This window comes from Cotesia typhae, unplaced genomic scaffold, assembly GCF_013202065.1.
Source record: "Cotesia typhae breed Kobodo isofemale line unplaced genomic scaffold, CoteBio_Ctyphae contig_4, whole genome shotgun sequence".
In the NCBI taxonomy this organism is placed as follows: domain Eukaryota; kingdom Metazoa; phylum Arthropoda; class Insecta; order Hymenoptera; family Braconidae; genus Cotesia; species Cotesia typhae.
Genome location: NW_027423748.1, coordinates 11,508,834 through 11,524,933, shown reverse-complemented (window position 1 = coordinate 11,524,933; position 16,100 = coordinate 11,508,834). Strand labels below are relative to the sequence as shown.

General features: G+C 27.1%; 2 protein-coding genes across 2 annotated transcripts; both read right to left on the bottom strand.

Moving 5' to 3' along the window:
* Positions 1–4,436: 4,436 nt before the first annotated feature.
* On the bottom strand, positions 4,437–8,481 carry LOC141527652 (uncharacterized). The gene is made up of 4 exons (XM_074243221.1): positions 8,464–8,481; positions 7,224–7,856; positions 6,032–6,383; positions 4,437–5,383 (listed from the first exon to the last, which is right to left on the bottom strand). The coding sequence occupies exons 1-4, from the start codon at positions 8,479–8,481 to the stop codon at positions 5,112–5,114; spliced, it is 1,275 nt and encodes a 424-aa protein (XP_074099322.1). The 3' UTR covers positions 4,437–5,111.
* A 4,293-nt stretch (positions 8,482–12,774) lies between these two features.
* LOC141527447 (uncharacterized) lies at positions 12,775–15,150 on the bottom strand. Its single transcript, XM_074242935.1, has 4 exons — positions 14,889–15,150; positions 13,865–14,083; positions 13,280–13,595; positions 12,775–13,222 (listed from the first exon to the last, which is right to left on the bottom strand). Exons 1-4 carry the CDS (start codon positions 14,922–14,924, stop codon positions 13,041–13,043), a joined length of 753 nt encoding a protein of 250 aa, XP_074099036.1. The 5' UTR covers positions 14,925–15,150; the 3' UTR covers positions 12,775–13,040.
* Between the last annotated feature and the right edge of the window lie 950 nt (positions 15,151–16,100).

Genomic DNA, 16,100 nt, shown 5'->3' with positions numbered 1-16,100 from the left:
TACTTGAACGTCTTCTTTTGCTTGTTAAAGACAAATTTTATTATAGTTTATCACTTGTATTGTAGGAAATTTATTTTCTTGACCCTCATTACTTTGAAAAAAAAAAAAAAAAAAAAAAAAAATTTTTTTTCCTTGCAAACAACATTGAAATTAAATAAAAATTTTTATCAAACAATATTCTAGATTAAAATTTCATGAAAAAAAAAAAAAAAAATAATTATCAAAAACACATAATAAATTATAATAAATGAGCAGGAAAGTACCGCGTAATACAAGAGGAAGTGCGAGTATATAAAATTTAGTATTCTATTTATAAATAAATAACCGAAACAAAAGAGATGCAAGTATAAGGTTTTATTTTTTTATAGCTTTATTTATAAATAAATATGATAAAGTTGACTATTTTCGAGAAAATTTTAGGTAATCCATTAAAAAAATGTAACCAAGTAATTGAAAAACTCTCGAAATATTTTTGAGTCTTAGAATGGTCAAAAAAGTATCAGAATATCTTGAAAAATAAAATTATTGGTATTGAAATTTTTTCTCATTTTGTAATTTAAAATTTATGAATTAGAAAATTGACAATTTCGATAGTAAAATATTTAAAGACAATATATACAGCCGGCTTTTGTTTGCCAAAGATCTTGAACTGAGATTTGAGTTTACTCAAAGGACACTCAGTATAGCTCAGTAAACTTTGATGTCGTATAAAAAGTTATTCAATTATTTTTATCAGGGATAAAAAAAAATAATTTTATTATATAAAAAAATCATTAAACGGCCATTATACTTTTTTACATTTATTTACTTTCAGTTGAAATAATTTAATTTTAAAAATCTAGAATCAATCAACTGAAAAGTGTCGGATATGATATTTTAAATAAACGTAAATGAATTCCATTGAAAAATTTAATCGAACCTTGGATAAAATGAATTTTTAAACCATCAAACCTTCACCAATGTATATATAATAATATGATCATACTTTTTTGTTTCTTTTTTCTCTTCTGTTTTTTGTTTTAAATGAAAATTTTATCATTTCTATTATTTATAATAGAATAACATTGAATAAATTGAAATTTTTATCTTTTAATAATTTCAAAGTCACTCATCTACTGTCTGTTATATATTTATAATGTTAATAAGCGTGTAATTAATGTTCCGAGTATTATACAACAAGTGTGATTAACATTTTAATGAGATAATAAAGAGTTATAACAGTCAGTTGGTGTCGAATAGTGATGAGAAGAGATTGACAGTAAATAAGTTTGTTAAGTTTTCAACAGCCATTTACTAGTTACTAGTTACCTAAACTCTAAACTCTGGTCAACTTCTCATCCTCTTATTTATGTATATAATATATATGTATATACATAGTAGTATACCAGCAGCGTATATAGATATATATATCGTTAAAACGGTTCGATATCAAGCTGTTACATATTCTCATTGAAGACTGTTTGGTGTATAATATAATCTGTCCGCAAATAGCAGCTTAATCGAGTCTATATTTAGTTTTAGTTTAAAGGGCCGAAGCATTCAAAAAAATTTTATCTGTTTGACGGTATTCAGTCAGTCATTCAGTCAATCGATTGGTAACAACAATTTTCATGATTTGATCCGACCATTCAATAAATTACGCGTATATACCTATATAAGTAAATGGAATATCACAAAGGTAGAATACTGTATAAAAAGGGCAAAGTGAATGCCACCAAAAATAATAATAATAATAATAATAATAATAATAATAATAATAATAAAAAAAGCTTTTGAAGCTGGAAATTGTGTTGAAAAGCGTATCGTATTCTTTGGAAATAAAGTATACGCACTGCGGCGAACATCACATATTTACGAGCTTTTACTTTACTCTTATCATACTCATACTTGTATACATACTATCATATCTCCACCATCTTCTATTTTTATTTTTTTAAGTGACCTTAAACTATATTTTACAGGTTTTATGTAATAAAAGATAAAATTTCAAATTTTGATCGTTTTCATACAGATTGAAAGTCTTTTCAATTTAAACTTACTTTTTTTACTTAAAAATTATTAGCAGCTTTAGGAAATCGCCATTCAGCTCGGTAAATATAAATACAAACTAAATCTTTTAAGGGATAACAAGGGATTAAAAGATTCATCGGCGTCATTTAACGTTTAATGTTATATTCGTCTTAATTGCATGCCCATCAGTCTTTTAAATGTAAAAAATAAATGGTTTTCTTTTTTTTCGTTCTTCACAACCATTGGATTGATAGGGGGCTGCAAGACACAAACGTATAAATATGACTTAATGAGGCAAGATAATTTGATACCGCCTTATGTTTCAATGTAAATTTTTAGCCACGCAAAACTGGTGATTCCGTGGACGCACTGGGCGTGGCGCATTTAAATGGACAGTGATCGACGAGTTGCCTCCGGTCAAAAGAGAAAAGACTCCAAAAATAAAAAAAATAAATTTCGAAACATTTCGACTATCGTTTATCGTTTGTGACTACACAGCAGCACTCGGGACACATATACATTTTTCTATTATATGTATATAATAGAATGAAAAAAAAAAAAAAAAAAAAATAAATAGAATAAGGTAAAAAGAGAAAGAGGGAGATGGAGTTATGGAGAATGGAAAATGCAGAATGCAGAACGCAACGGTTACGCAGTTGGCAGAGTTGGCAGCATCGCCGTTGCTGATATAGTATCCGACGAAACGGCACGTCCTGTAATTGTAAAGGCGATAATGACCCGTGCAGTTCCAGGAATACGTTTGTAACGATTCATCGTACAATGCCTCTATTTCGATTTTACCGATATACCTGTTCTCATTCCATATCAACTTGCCTATCTCTTCGATCTCTTCAATCGATTTTAGATGCATATATATTGGTGGGTGATTAATTACGTCAAATAAATAAAGAGAGGAAGCAATGATTTTTAATCCAAATAGATAAAAAAAAAAAAAAAAAAAAAAAAAAACTTTATTTGTGATTAATCATTTTATTTTTCGATCAACAGTTTATTTGTTTAATCGTAAATAAATGAAGTCAAATTAGTTTATTAATAAAAGTTTTAATGACGAAGGTACATTTATACAATTATTCATTGTTATGAATATTTGTGTATTTTATTGCCACTGATGGCGCCAAAAAGTTGTTTATATGTAAAAGTTTATTTTAATTGTTGAATACATTAGTAACTACGTTTTTATTCTAGTGCTCTACAAAATAAATATTTAAATATGACCTAGGTATACTTTTATTATGCGTTTTTATATATATTTTATAAATTATTTCATCTGTTAATTCATATTTAATACGCTTAACATATATAAATATTCATTTTATAAAAAGATTAACAAGTATATAAAGTATAAATGTCTGGTGGTGAATAAAAACTCAGAGTATATATATATATATATATATCCATATACTTATAAATATACAAAAATTATAAAAAAAATAGCAGTTGGATTGGCAAAAATTCAAGTTATTTTAGTTACAAATTATTTCATTGTATCGTTCGATTTTATCATTGTGTAATCTACAATCTACAATATATTTTTGTTCAGACAAGTTAATGACTTTTTTTTTTATTTATGGATTGTCGTCTGACCAATTATATTACCACCGACTATTTATTATTATTATTATTATTTAATAACAAAAGTACTATTGGTTTAAATATATTTTGTTTATTTCCATTATAAAATAAGTTTACGTGCATTAGAAGCATTCATATTCGGTGTGTTTATTGATAAAAATCTCCCACTAACGGATAACTCACGCTGGCACTGAATTAATTGGTCTACCACGGTTAAACTGCTTTGTAAATGTCTGATAAGCTTCATTTAACTCTCTTACAATATATATTTTAGTTTACTCTAAATATTTATATTAGTCAAAGTTATAAGTAAATATTGTTAATATAAAAATGAAAATTAGAGGAATCAGTTTTATTAGTTTGGCAGGTGGATCATCATATATATTTAGATATTTACACATATGATATAAAACAGAGTGTAAGTGGAATATCGTTTAGTTTAGTAATGTGGATTGTAATTATTCTGGGTATAGTGGCCACCGGCCGACCACCGGTCAGCTCCAACCTTCCAACATCGCGTCGTCTGTCGTCTGCCGACCCTTTCTTGTTAACTATATACAATTGGTAACAAAGGAGAGACAAGAAATGCTTTTGGCTTATCACACGTTTCAGACAAATTACGGTCATTTTAAATGGTTTAACCGTTCTATTCATACCTTAATATGTATATATATATATATATATATATATATATATATATATATATATATATATATATATATATATATATATATACCGTGTTATAGTTATTCTGTATAAATATAAATAGATTAAAATGCATTAAATACATTGTTTATTACTATTATTATTATTATTATTATTATTATCATACTTTTGAAATTATAGTGCAAGTGTTACCTCACATCATTGTTTGTTTAGTTTAACGACCAATTCACTTTGACAATGATAAGTATCCACTCTTGATATTACTTCTCTAAACACATATATGTATAAGCACTATGTATACTCACAGATATATAAATGCTCTTATCACTTATTCATCCTCGTATATTTTTCTTTGCCTTAATCCGTACTCTACAATTCTACCAATGATAATTCTCTCACTGCTAATTACTTAATACTAATGTTGTACCTACAACAACTATAATATATAATAATTGTGCTTATATAAACAAAAAACATATAATTTGAGTTATAGTGTATATAAAGTTACTAATTACACAGAAAACATCATATTTCAAAATTTTACTTTAATTAAAACAATATTTAAGCTCATTTAAATTTTTTATTAACAACACAGTACAAAAAATTTTATTCATTGTATAAATAATTATCTTGTACAAAATTACGTAAATGTATAATAATTAATAATATATTTATGCAAAAGAAATAACAGGAATAAAAATAATAATCAACTACTAAACACCTTTGCGGGATTATCATTACTAAAATAATACTAATTTTTTTTTTTTTTTTTTGTTTTTTTTTTTCCATTTATAAAAAATTAATTTAAGGAATGATGATGAGAGTTGTATTGGTTTAGATGATCATTTGCCAAATCCACCGCCAGGAGGTAAGTATTGATTCCCAGGACCAGCGCCTACGGCAACACTGCCAACACCGTCAACACCGCCAATACCGCGAATACCGCCACCGCCGGTACTACTAAAGATGCCGTTACTTCCAGTGGGTCCTCTGTTATACCCACTACCACCAGCACCACCGCCACCACTAGCAGGAGCTCCACCGCCGATTCCTCCTTCTCTAATACCATCAACTCTTGGATTGCCACCTCTTATATCTCCAGGAACTCCTCTACCTATCATCCAACATAAAATCGCATTTATATTTATGATGCGCCATTTTTTTCGGTTACTTTTATTTTTATTTATTTGTACATATATTTTTTATGCTGTTTGTAATGTAGGTATTATATAGAGTGTGTATTATGAACATGTAGATGAACTTGTATCCTATGAATGTGAATATTTTTTATAAATATGACATCTGTCAAGAGGAAAAGGATGGGTACATGATGTAGTTACTTACAACTATTTTCACGTACCAGTCAACTACGTTGGATTGCATGTCATCATTACAGAATTTACTTCATTTATTTATTTATACTAAAACTTTCACTATTTAAAAGTCATCTTTTTAGGTCAATTAGCTTTTTCGATTCACATTTTTAGAAGCATACTTTTTGTTACAATATCTACTTTAAAATATAGAGTAAATTATATTAGGAAAATATTAATAAATTTTTATAACTTTTGGCAATAAAAGGAAAAATAATTTTTTTATTGTTATAAAATTTATAAGTTTTAAAAGTAACGTAACGATTATTCTATCCAGTAAATAATGTTTACTTGATATAAATTTTATCGGAAAATAGGGATTTGTTTTTTATAGATTAATAAAGTAATATATTGTAAATAAGATGATAAGTTTAAGATGACACACTGACCTTGATAGGGAGTAACACTAGAAAAATCGGCGGGTTGATAAGGACCCTCAGAACCTGAACCCGGAAATTTATAGCCCACTGAAGTATCCGGAAAACTTCCAGTTCCTGTTCCAATTCCAGTTCCAGTTCCAGGAAAAAATCCGTTGGGATATTGTACTTGACCCTCGTATTGTACGTTTGCGTTGTATCCGTTAGCGTCGTCTGCCGTATATTTAACGATTTGTGTCCTCGAGTCTGGTAAAAGAACTCGATATTCTCCTCTGATAACATTTCCATCGCTGGACTCCTGCTGTCCGTAATCGTTACCACTCGGTGGATCAAATACTCGGTATTGAAAGTTGTAAGGCCGAGGCTATTATTGTGATGAATAAAAAAATGTAAAAATAAAAAATATTTTGAAAAGATCCTGTGGTAAGCTCTGAAAAAGTTTCTCTTATCTATGTAGGTAGTCAGTATATATATATATATATATATATATATATATATATATATATATATATATATATATATATATATATAGGAGTGAATTTTTAGTGAAAGAGTGAACAATGAACAATGAACAATAGGAAGAACAGAAAGGTCTTTGCTCTTCACTTGATATACTTTAAATTCGATTCGATTTCATTGGATTCGATTCGAATTGATCATGTCGGACACCCCAATGGGAGCTTATGTACCATCATCATCCCCTGGGACTCAACAACCGACACTGTTCGATACCTAAAATATATATATATATATATATATATATATTTATATGCATGGTATCATACGTTTTATGTTGTATTGGACGATTTGTTGAACGATTCAAATATTATCACGATTCACTGGCTATTCCGATATGCGCTTCGATAAACATGTCATTAATATTAGTTTATCAAAAAGTATCTTGTTATACACACAAATATTTTTATTTTTTTTTTATTTTTCCTATACTTCCGATTTTATATATTCCCATATGTACTATTTAGTCCCTTTTTAATCCTTTATATTTCGGTATTAAAAATAAAATATTTTTATACTTAAAATTTTAATACAACATAAATCACCGTTATCCGTGTTCATTGGTTCGTTATGCATATATCAATGCACATGAAAAAATTCAATCAGTTTTATCGTATTTTTTTTTTTTTTTTTTTTTTTTTAACAAAACATAAATTTAATTATTATTATAATAAAAACAATTACTTACTCGGTTGTCATTTAGATCGTACTGATTATGATAAGGATCAGTGATTTCGTTGTTACCAGAGAGAATGGAAAGAGGAGGGGGAAAATTTGTTGTACCCTGGTAACTTGGAATGTTATTGTATCCATTAGGAAGATCGAAGGAATTAGCTCGAGATGGTTGATTGTAACCGATACCTCTAGAAAAATTGTTTCTAAATCCCGGTCTTCTGTAGGTATTGCCAGATCGTCTTCCAAACTCGAATGCATTAACACTTCCAGTAGCACTATCACTACCTCTATTACTGAAATTACCACTATCACTATCACCATCACTATCACTGCCACTGCCACTGCCAGAATTAATAGTTGGTGTTGTTTTCGTTGCTGTAAAGGGTGGTAATGTCAAACGTTCAGATGGGCTGTCTCTGGGATATCCATAGTTTTTTCTATTAGAATAATCACCGACTCCAGTTGGACCTGTAAAAATTCCTTCATCAAATGTTGTTGTTCCTGGTGCTGTTGGTCTGTTGTATTGGTAACCGTTGCTAACAGCCTCTGGCAATAATCCCGCGTAAACAGTTGCTGTTCTAACGCAACAAAGCGCCAGTAGGATCCTACCAGTAAGCTGCCAAAGGTAAATGATAAAAAATAACAACTTATACACTTTTAGTTTGCATATTTATTACATATATATCTTAAATAAAAGCTCTACTGTAGATTAAACTTTTAAATCCCAATAGACAGGTTAAGAATATTTTTTAGATTGTTTCTTTTTCAAATCCTTTTTTTTTTTTTTTTTCTGAACGAATAAATTGCAGCTATCTACTTAAAACGAGTGAAAAAGAGTAGTCACGTGTTTCATCAATTTCTCCCGATGGAGAAAAAAGGAAAAAGATAGAGAGATGGAAAAAAAAAAAAAAGCCCAGCAGTTTCGGTTGTTCGTGGATGAGTTCTGTAGCAGCACGAATCTCTAAAAGATTCTAACGCTTTAGTAAACGGTATTCGTTTCACGAAGTGAATGACAAACGATTGGTTCGTATCTCTACCAGGTTCCTAGCTACTACTTTTGTTACTTTTCTCTGTATCTACGCGATTTCGATAAATTTCTGCGCTTTTTTGGATCAAACGCGAAATAATCTACTCCACAAATTTTTATATTTTTTATTTCAGTATTTCTAATCACCACTATAAATTGATCGTAATTTTATCAAATTAATAATTAAAAAAATAAATAAAAAAGTTTATTATTAAATAAAACAAACCTGGAGTAAGTAAGTCATATTGTTGAAGAAAACCTTTTAAGAACTAAGAAAATAATAAATAGCGATGCTTATATATACTCACTACTCTCGAGAGCAAAAGTATCGCGTTACAATTTATCAGAATATTGTGTGTATTGTGCAAAAACTATTATTATGATGAAGAGGATGAAGATGAGGCAAATTTACAACAGATACAATAATTATTATTTTAACAGGGATAATATAAATCTTAATAAATCTTAGTAAATAATAGTAAATGTGTATGTGTGTATGTATATGTAAGGAAAAAAATATAAAATAGTGATTTTCCCTTCACTAACCAATACTCATATGATTATCATAATTATTATTATAGGATGATGATACCCAGTCTCCGTCGATTTGACGTTTACACAGACGGTTAAAGGTTTTTAATTGATAGCGCGTGCGTGCTCCCACCTATCACGCAAATATATATTTATCAGGCACAAACAAAACTGCACCTACTTATACCTATAGTTATGCCAACATCACGTGAAATCAACCGATTAACTATCAAACCATCACTATAGTTTTTAAATTATTATTATTATTATTATTATTATTATTATTATTAGAGGACACGAAACAGACACTAATTTATTTATTATTTTTATGAATTTTTATTCTATTATATTGTAAAAATTTTATCACGACTTTTTAATAAAGCAATATTCATAGAATGTAAAACTTTATTAACTTACAATATAAATGGACTTTTATATTTTTTTAACAAATTAAAATTCATTTAGTTAATAGTAAACTGTATTAAAGTTTGAGATTTGATAAAAAAATTTAACAAAACGAGTATGTTTTTTTATTATTTTTAACTAAAACTTTTATTTATAATTGTTTATGTATTTATTCTACAGTACGCTGGTTTGTTATTAGTATTACTAGTATTGATTTTTATAACAAGTAAAATTTAGCATGAGCTTATAAAAATAAAACAATTACTTTTTATACAAGTATACTAGCTTATATAAGTGTTGTAAAAAAATGATAAAGATAATCTGGATGAAAATAGTTTGAATTGTTTAAAAGCTTGTATTTAACAGGCTATAAAAAATTTCATTTAAACACTCGACAAGTTATTAAATAATTGTCGATCAAAATACTTATACATATATATGACTGCGAGCACAATAAATTCTTATATATATTATTAAACTATTTTCATTTTACAAGTATTTTTGTATAAAAATATATTTTTATCTAAAAATTTTCAAGTGTATTAACAATATTTAAATGATATGAAAAAAAGTTTAAGTGCATGTAAATGGATTATATTTACAGTGACTCTCAAGGAGTTTAGAATTTATTAAAGTTTAAACTTTGTTTTTTTCATATTATTATTATTATTATTATTATTATTATTATTATTATTATTATTATTACGAAAAAGTTTTATTTTTATTAAAACAGAATGGGAGATGTTGTAAGTAAGGATAGTTGATATTTAATTTGAGTCAACATGTCAAGTGGTAAAGACATAAAGATCCTTTTAATTTGATTTATATATATTTAATATATAAAATTTAACAAAGTTTAGGTATTTATACAATTATATTTGATGTTGTTATTATTATTCTTATGATTACAAAGAGAACAACGAGATAAAATTAACTTTGTGCATGGTAATTAAAATTTAGCAAAGGGAATATTATGAATATTAATTTCCTTTACACGTACTAAATGTTTATAAGTTATAATTAAAGTAAGTTTAATACAAAGTCGAGAATAATTAGAGACCAAAAAGGTACATGCCAAAGTTTAAGTTTTTTATTTATATATATATATATATATATATATATATATATATATACAATATATTTTTTTAATTATAATATATAGGCACATATTTTAATATTTATATAGTTTTATAGTTATTTGTTAACTATTGTTTTTTCATTTAACTAAACAATTATCTTTATCATACAAAAATAGTATTTTTTACATAATAAATCAGTGAATTGAAAAATTAAATCATTAGATAATAATATAAAAAAATGTATTATGAAAGGCTCTTAATAAACATTAAACTTTAGATAGAGATGATTTATCAACCCTCAAAATGGCGAGTTTTAAACTTTGTTTTTAAAGGGTCGTAATTTCCCTTTCGGTATAATTAACTTTAAACATTATAAATAATATAAATATTATTTAAAAAAAAAAAAAAAATTTCTACGTTATTTTAACTTGAGTGTTTAACAAATATAACGTATAATTTTAACTTTGATATTTAAATAAATAAAATAAATAAAAAAGTTTAACACTTGATACAAATCAAACGAATAAACTAATACTCTAACTAACTAAAATGTGTGACTTTTTTTATGTATAACTAGATCAAAGTTAAAATTCAACTTTGTGATTTTTTAAATATAATTAACTTGGTTTATTCATTAAATTAATAATTAAATAAAAGTGATGGAAAAATTAAATTTATTTGATATTTTAATTGAACAGATGGTAATAATAATTTAGTATAATAGAAATAACTAATAACTAATAATAATAATAATAATCTGGCTTAAGTAGTTTAAAATAGATGAAAATAAATGAAATTGAAAAGAGAAAAGAATATAAAAGATAAATATAAATTACATTAATAACAATTAAAGCAGAAGTATAATCCAAAGCAGCAGTATATCTTGATATACAATTGATGATGTAAACGTATAAATGAGCTTGAAGTAACCGGATCAAATAATCTTTGAAATAATAATAGAGTGGATATATAAAAGGTAGAAGCGTTTTACTGTAAATATAGTTTATCGTTTAGGTTATTGGTAGTTGTAAATTAAAGCGATGGAATCGTAAATTTATGAGATATTATTATCGTAGAAACCGGTGGATCTGATCAATCTATTATAATCATCATAAATTTCGTGTTTGTAGTTGTGCCTTAACTCCGGATTAACTATATATAATATTCTATTGCTCAGTTATGTCCATAGTATCTAGTATAGGACTAAATATAAAAAAATAATACCATAACAATATCATTCTATAATCGAGATTAGCAGCTACTATTACCACCACCACAACAACAACACACAAACTAAATAAATTTTCCTCGATAGTGGGCCGCTATATTACCATTCACGGCTGCAATGAGTTAACGCAAATGTATTAGCTAATTTTGCTTTAATAGGTGGTACCAATCCCGAAATTATGCAAGTGCTTCAAAGGATTACATGTCAGGAGATTAGTTTTCATCCGTTTATATACATTTACGTTCTATATAAAATATAATTATATCAATGTGTAAAATTATCCTCTATCTAATCATTATCATAATGATGCTGACTTAATTGTCCAATTAATTATTATTATTATTATTATTATTATTATTATTATTATTATTATTATTATTATTATTATTATTATTATTATTATTATTATATGTTATTCTTTAGTCTATAATATGATGCCCTAACAAAATAATTAAGTCATTGTCATGGTTTTCTCATGAATATAAAATTACGATCTTATCGGTTGACAGCATACTTGCTTGATAACTTTTTAAATTGTTGTCATTCAAAAGTCTCTGGTATTATCTAATATCTATCTAGTATATATTTTATTTTATCATCAAACTAGGAACGATATGTGGGGATACATTTTGTTATGTTGATATGTTGGTATGACAACAAAACAAGACGTGATGGTCACTTGCATTACCGGTACAGTATGGGGTTATACTGTAGTTTCTATGGCTACTGCTGGTGATTTTCTTAGTAATAAATTACAAGACTTGTGCTGAGGAAAACTTTTAAATGGACGTATAAGACATAAAGGCATTTATGAGATACCATGACGAAAGTATACTCTTTTAGTTTTTATTATTCTACTTTTTTTTTTTCTCATCTTTTTCACCTTTTTCACTGCTATTTTATTTTTATTATTATTATTTTTCTCTCTTCCCCTTTCTATTATCTTTACTCGCGTATACCTATATATACTGAGGTACTTTTATTTTTTATAACATAATCAAGATACAAAACAGGGTACTGTCTTTCGAGACTACCTATTTTTCTTGCTATAAATTACTATTACTTTACTTTACTTTATTTTATAAAAACCCATTATCCCTTTATTCCTTCTCTATTTTTACTTTTATCAAAACTTTAATTATTATTTATTTCACTTATAAATTATTTCGATTTTATCAATAAATATAATAATAATAATAACATGATTTAAAAAATAATAAATTTATATTATAATATATAATAATAAGTCTGTACATGATATTAGGACAATAATAATAATAATAATAATAAAATAGTATTACAATGAAAAAAAAAAAAAAAAATAAACTAGCTCATTTTATCATGTTATATACAGTTGAGAGCAAAAAAAAACATATATATGGTTTGTCACTTGTAGTTTTTCCCCTTGGTATCTCAAAATAAATTTGCCATTACCACGAGAAATAAATCAATAAACGTCGTAGTGGTTGTCCTCTGTCACCATGAAATTTGAGCTCCCTTTAAAAGTATTAACCGATACCAGTAGATTAAGTATCGATCAAGAGTTATTGAGTGTTTTATTTAGTGATACTGGGGTGTACCGTAGATTGGTCGTGGTGGTACTTGAGCAGATCCAAAGGTATTACTACTTCCAGAGTAACCATTATTATTGTATTGATTTCCCTGGGAGCCAAATTGATAGTTGTTGTTGTTGTTGTTGTTGTTGAATGCTCCTTGTTGATTACCAGGATTGTAATCGTAACCTAAATTAATATCATTTTTAATATTTTAAATAATTAATAGTTGGATTTTATAATTACCTCTTTGATAGTTATTTTGATTATTGTAATTATTATTGTATCCAGGATTATTATTGTAATTATTAAAATTATTATTATTATTATTGTTATAACCAGTATTGTATTGATCTGGATAAGTAGCTTCACCCTCGTATCTAACATCCGCATGGAATCCAGTTCGCCAATCAGCCGTATACGTGACTATCTGAGTTCTTCCGTCCGGAAGTTGTACCCGATACTCTCCGCGTACCGTTTCACCGTCACTGGTCTCTTGTCGTCCAAAATCATTCCCTGTTGCGGAATCTTTAACTGCATATCCAAACTCGTATGATTTTGGCTAAAAATATTTATTATCACTAATTAATAATATAAATACATGAGCAGTATACTTAAATATATTTAAATATATTAATAATTCATCAAGCGTTTAAGTGATTAATTAGTGAATGAACAAGGGGTGTATGAAGCAATTATTGTTTCAGCGATCGAGTTAGAGGTTTATTGTTCAGCATATATATATATATATATATATATATATATATATATATATATATATATATATATATATATATATATATATATAGATATGTATGTATAAATATGTACCTGACTGTCGATGTAATCCTGATGGTCATCGTGATGAGTATTGCCATCAGGAGATGATTGTCCCAGTGGAGCGCCGTAGCTATTTATTATGCCTCCCTGAGATTGGTGATTGTTAGTTACTGGGAAATTTCCAGGAACACCATACTGGTTACTCAATGGTGGCTCTGGCTCACAGTAAACTATCCCTAGACTGCTCACCAATGTCAACGTCACCGTTATCTATTACACAGAGTAAACATTATTCACTTGATATTCTCAATAAATATAGAATACGACTGTAACATTTTAGCTCATCGTTATACAACGACATGTATGTTCTGATATTAAACTGATAAACACAGCTTTATTCAAATTTGCTACCCCCAATAACTTATTTTATTATCATTCAATTTAATAATAATAATAATAATAATAATAATAATAATAATAATAATAATAATAATAATAATAATAATACACAAATTTTTATTTATTATTTTTTTATCTTGGCCACATTATTACTCTAAATTTCGAGATCCAAAAGCATTAACAAAATTTAAATATTAATTAAAATTTATATACTCATCACCACCGTGAAATTATAATCTCAAAAATAAATTTTAACTCTTATATATGTGTATCAAATCAATAATTTCACATAAATCTAAATAATAATTATATCACATTATATGAGAAACCCACGAGATTCGTTTATATTTTAATATTACTTCACATAAATCTTATTAATAAAAATTTTATTTAAATGTAATAATTCGGAATAAAAAAATATAATTAATGAGATTGAAAATTAAATAACAATCAATAAAAAATATAATGTAAATCACAAATTCACTGAGCCAATCTTAATTTCACATATTCGCGTAGAAAAAAAAAAAAATAATAATAATAATATTAAATAATATATTACCACTTGAAATACTAATGCTACCGAGATTTTAAAATATCGATAAAATAATTAATACAAAATAAAAAAAAATGAATGAATAATAAAAATATGATAAAAATAAAGCGACTTGGTAGTTACCTGTCGCACCACAGTGTTCATATTTTTGATGCACATATCAGCACCGGATCAAAGTTGAATTGTGGAGATTTGTGAGATCTCAACGGGGCTTTTATACAAGCGGCTTAACTTGCACTGTAACTCGCTTCCTGTCTGGATTACACGCGAGTTGTACTGTTCTACTGTTGTGCTGCATACACACACGTGCGGGTGAATTGGTGGATGAGATCAGGTGAGGTGAGGTGAGGTAAAGTAAAATGAGCTCACCTCACCTCACCTCACTTCACTGTAGTAGTTTTGTTTAGTATTATGTGTAAGATCTCTTATATCCTATATGTTATACCGTGGAGGAATCAACCATTCAGACATCTCAATGTATATATAAATATACACTCGTTTTAAACACAATCCACCACTTGAAAAAAAAAAAAAAAAAAAAAAATACATAATAACAGTTTAGATTACTAGAAATTGAGAGTAAAAGAGGCTCCCAGAATTCAGATGACACACTAAAGTAGGAGGAGTTTTACATATAAATATGTGCACGTAAAAAGTACGAATTAAAATTAAAGAGATCACGAGATCAGTGTGAATTAAAATACTTGTCCTCTTACTTCTCAGTCTATTGTTATGATTTCATGATTTCATGACTTGATGATTTCGGAAGCAGTATAATAAAGTAAAACTATAAAAGATTGAGACGATCGACCAACCAACTAACAAAGTTATGTTACACATTAGTGTCTCACTCACATGGAGAAAGCTTGTTACCTCACAGCGTGGGAGAACCCACAATACTCGTGCAATAAAATAATGCGCTTGCTTCTTCTTCTTCTTCTTCTTCTTCTTTTTCTTGTTCTGATTCTGATTTTTATTTTCATTCTTTATCTTTATCTTCATTTTTATTTTCATTTTTATTATTCCTCTGCGACTCTGATATGAGTCTCTGCATGGAATCTTTATCTCATGTTTTTATTTTTTTTATAATAATAATAATAATAATAATAATAATAACAATAACAGTAATAACTTTGTTTTATTTCTTTATAAACTAAAAACTAATTGGGTAATTGAAAGTTAATTAAACGAGTCTTGTACTGAAACTACCACCCGTAGCCACTCTATACATTTAATACATGAATGTATGTATATTTATCTTATTAACTGGTATTTGATTGCGTGTGATTGCTCTTCCTCATACCTTGTACCTCATATATATAGTACTTAATCAAA

Bases quoted from the DNA above. Each gene is read 5' to 3' on its own strand.
- LOC141527652 (XM_074243221.1), bottom strand. The intron at 6,384-7,223 runs GTAAGTAATTGT...TCACAATAATAG, and splicing joins ACGATCTAAATGACAACCGA to CCTCGGCCTTACAACTTTCA. The intron at 5,384-6,031 runs GTCAGTGTGTCA...GTTGGATGATAG, and splicing joins TAGTGTTACTCCCTATCAAG to GTAGAGGAGTTCCTGGAGAT.
- LOC141527447 (XM_074242935.1), bottom strand. From the start codon at position 14,924: ATGTGCATCAAAAATATGAACACTGTGGTGCGACAG. The intron at 13,596-13,864 runs GTACATATTTAT...AAATATTTTTAG, and splicing joins AGGATTACATCGACAGTCAG to CCAAAATCATACGAGTTTGG. The intron at 13,223-13,279 runs GTAATTATAAAA...ATATTAATTTAG, and splicing joins TCAAAATAACTATCAAAGAG to GTTACGATTACAATCCTGGT.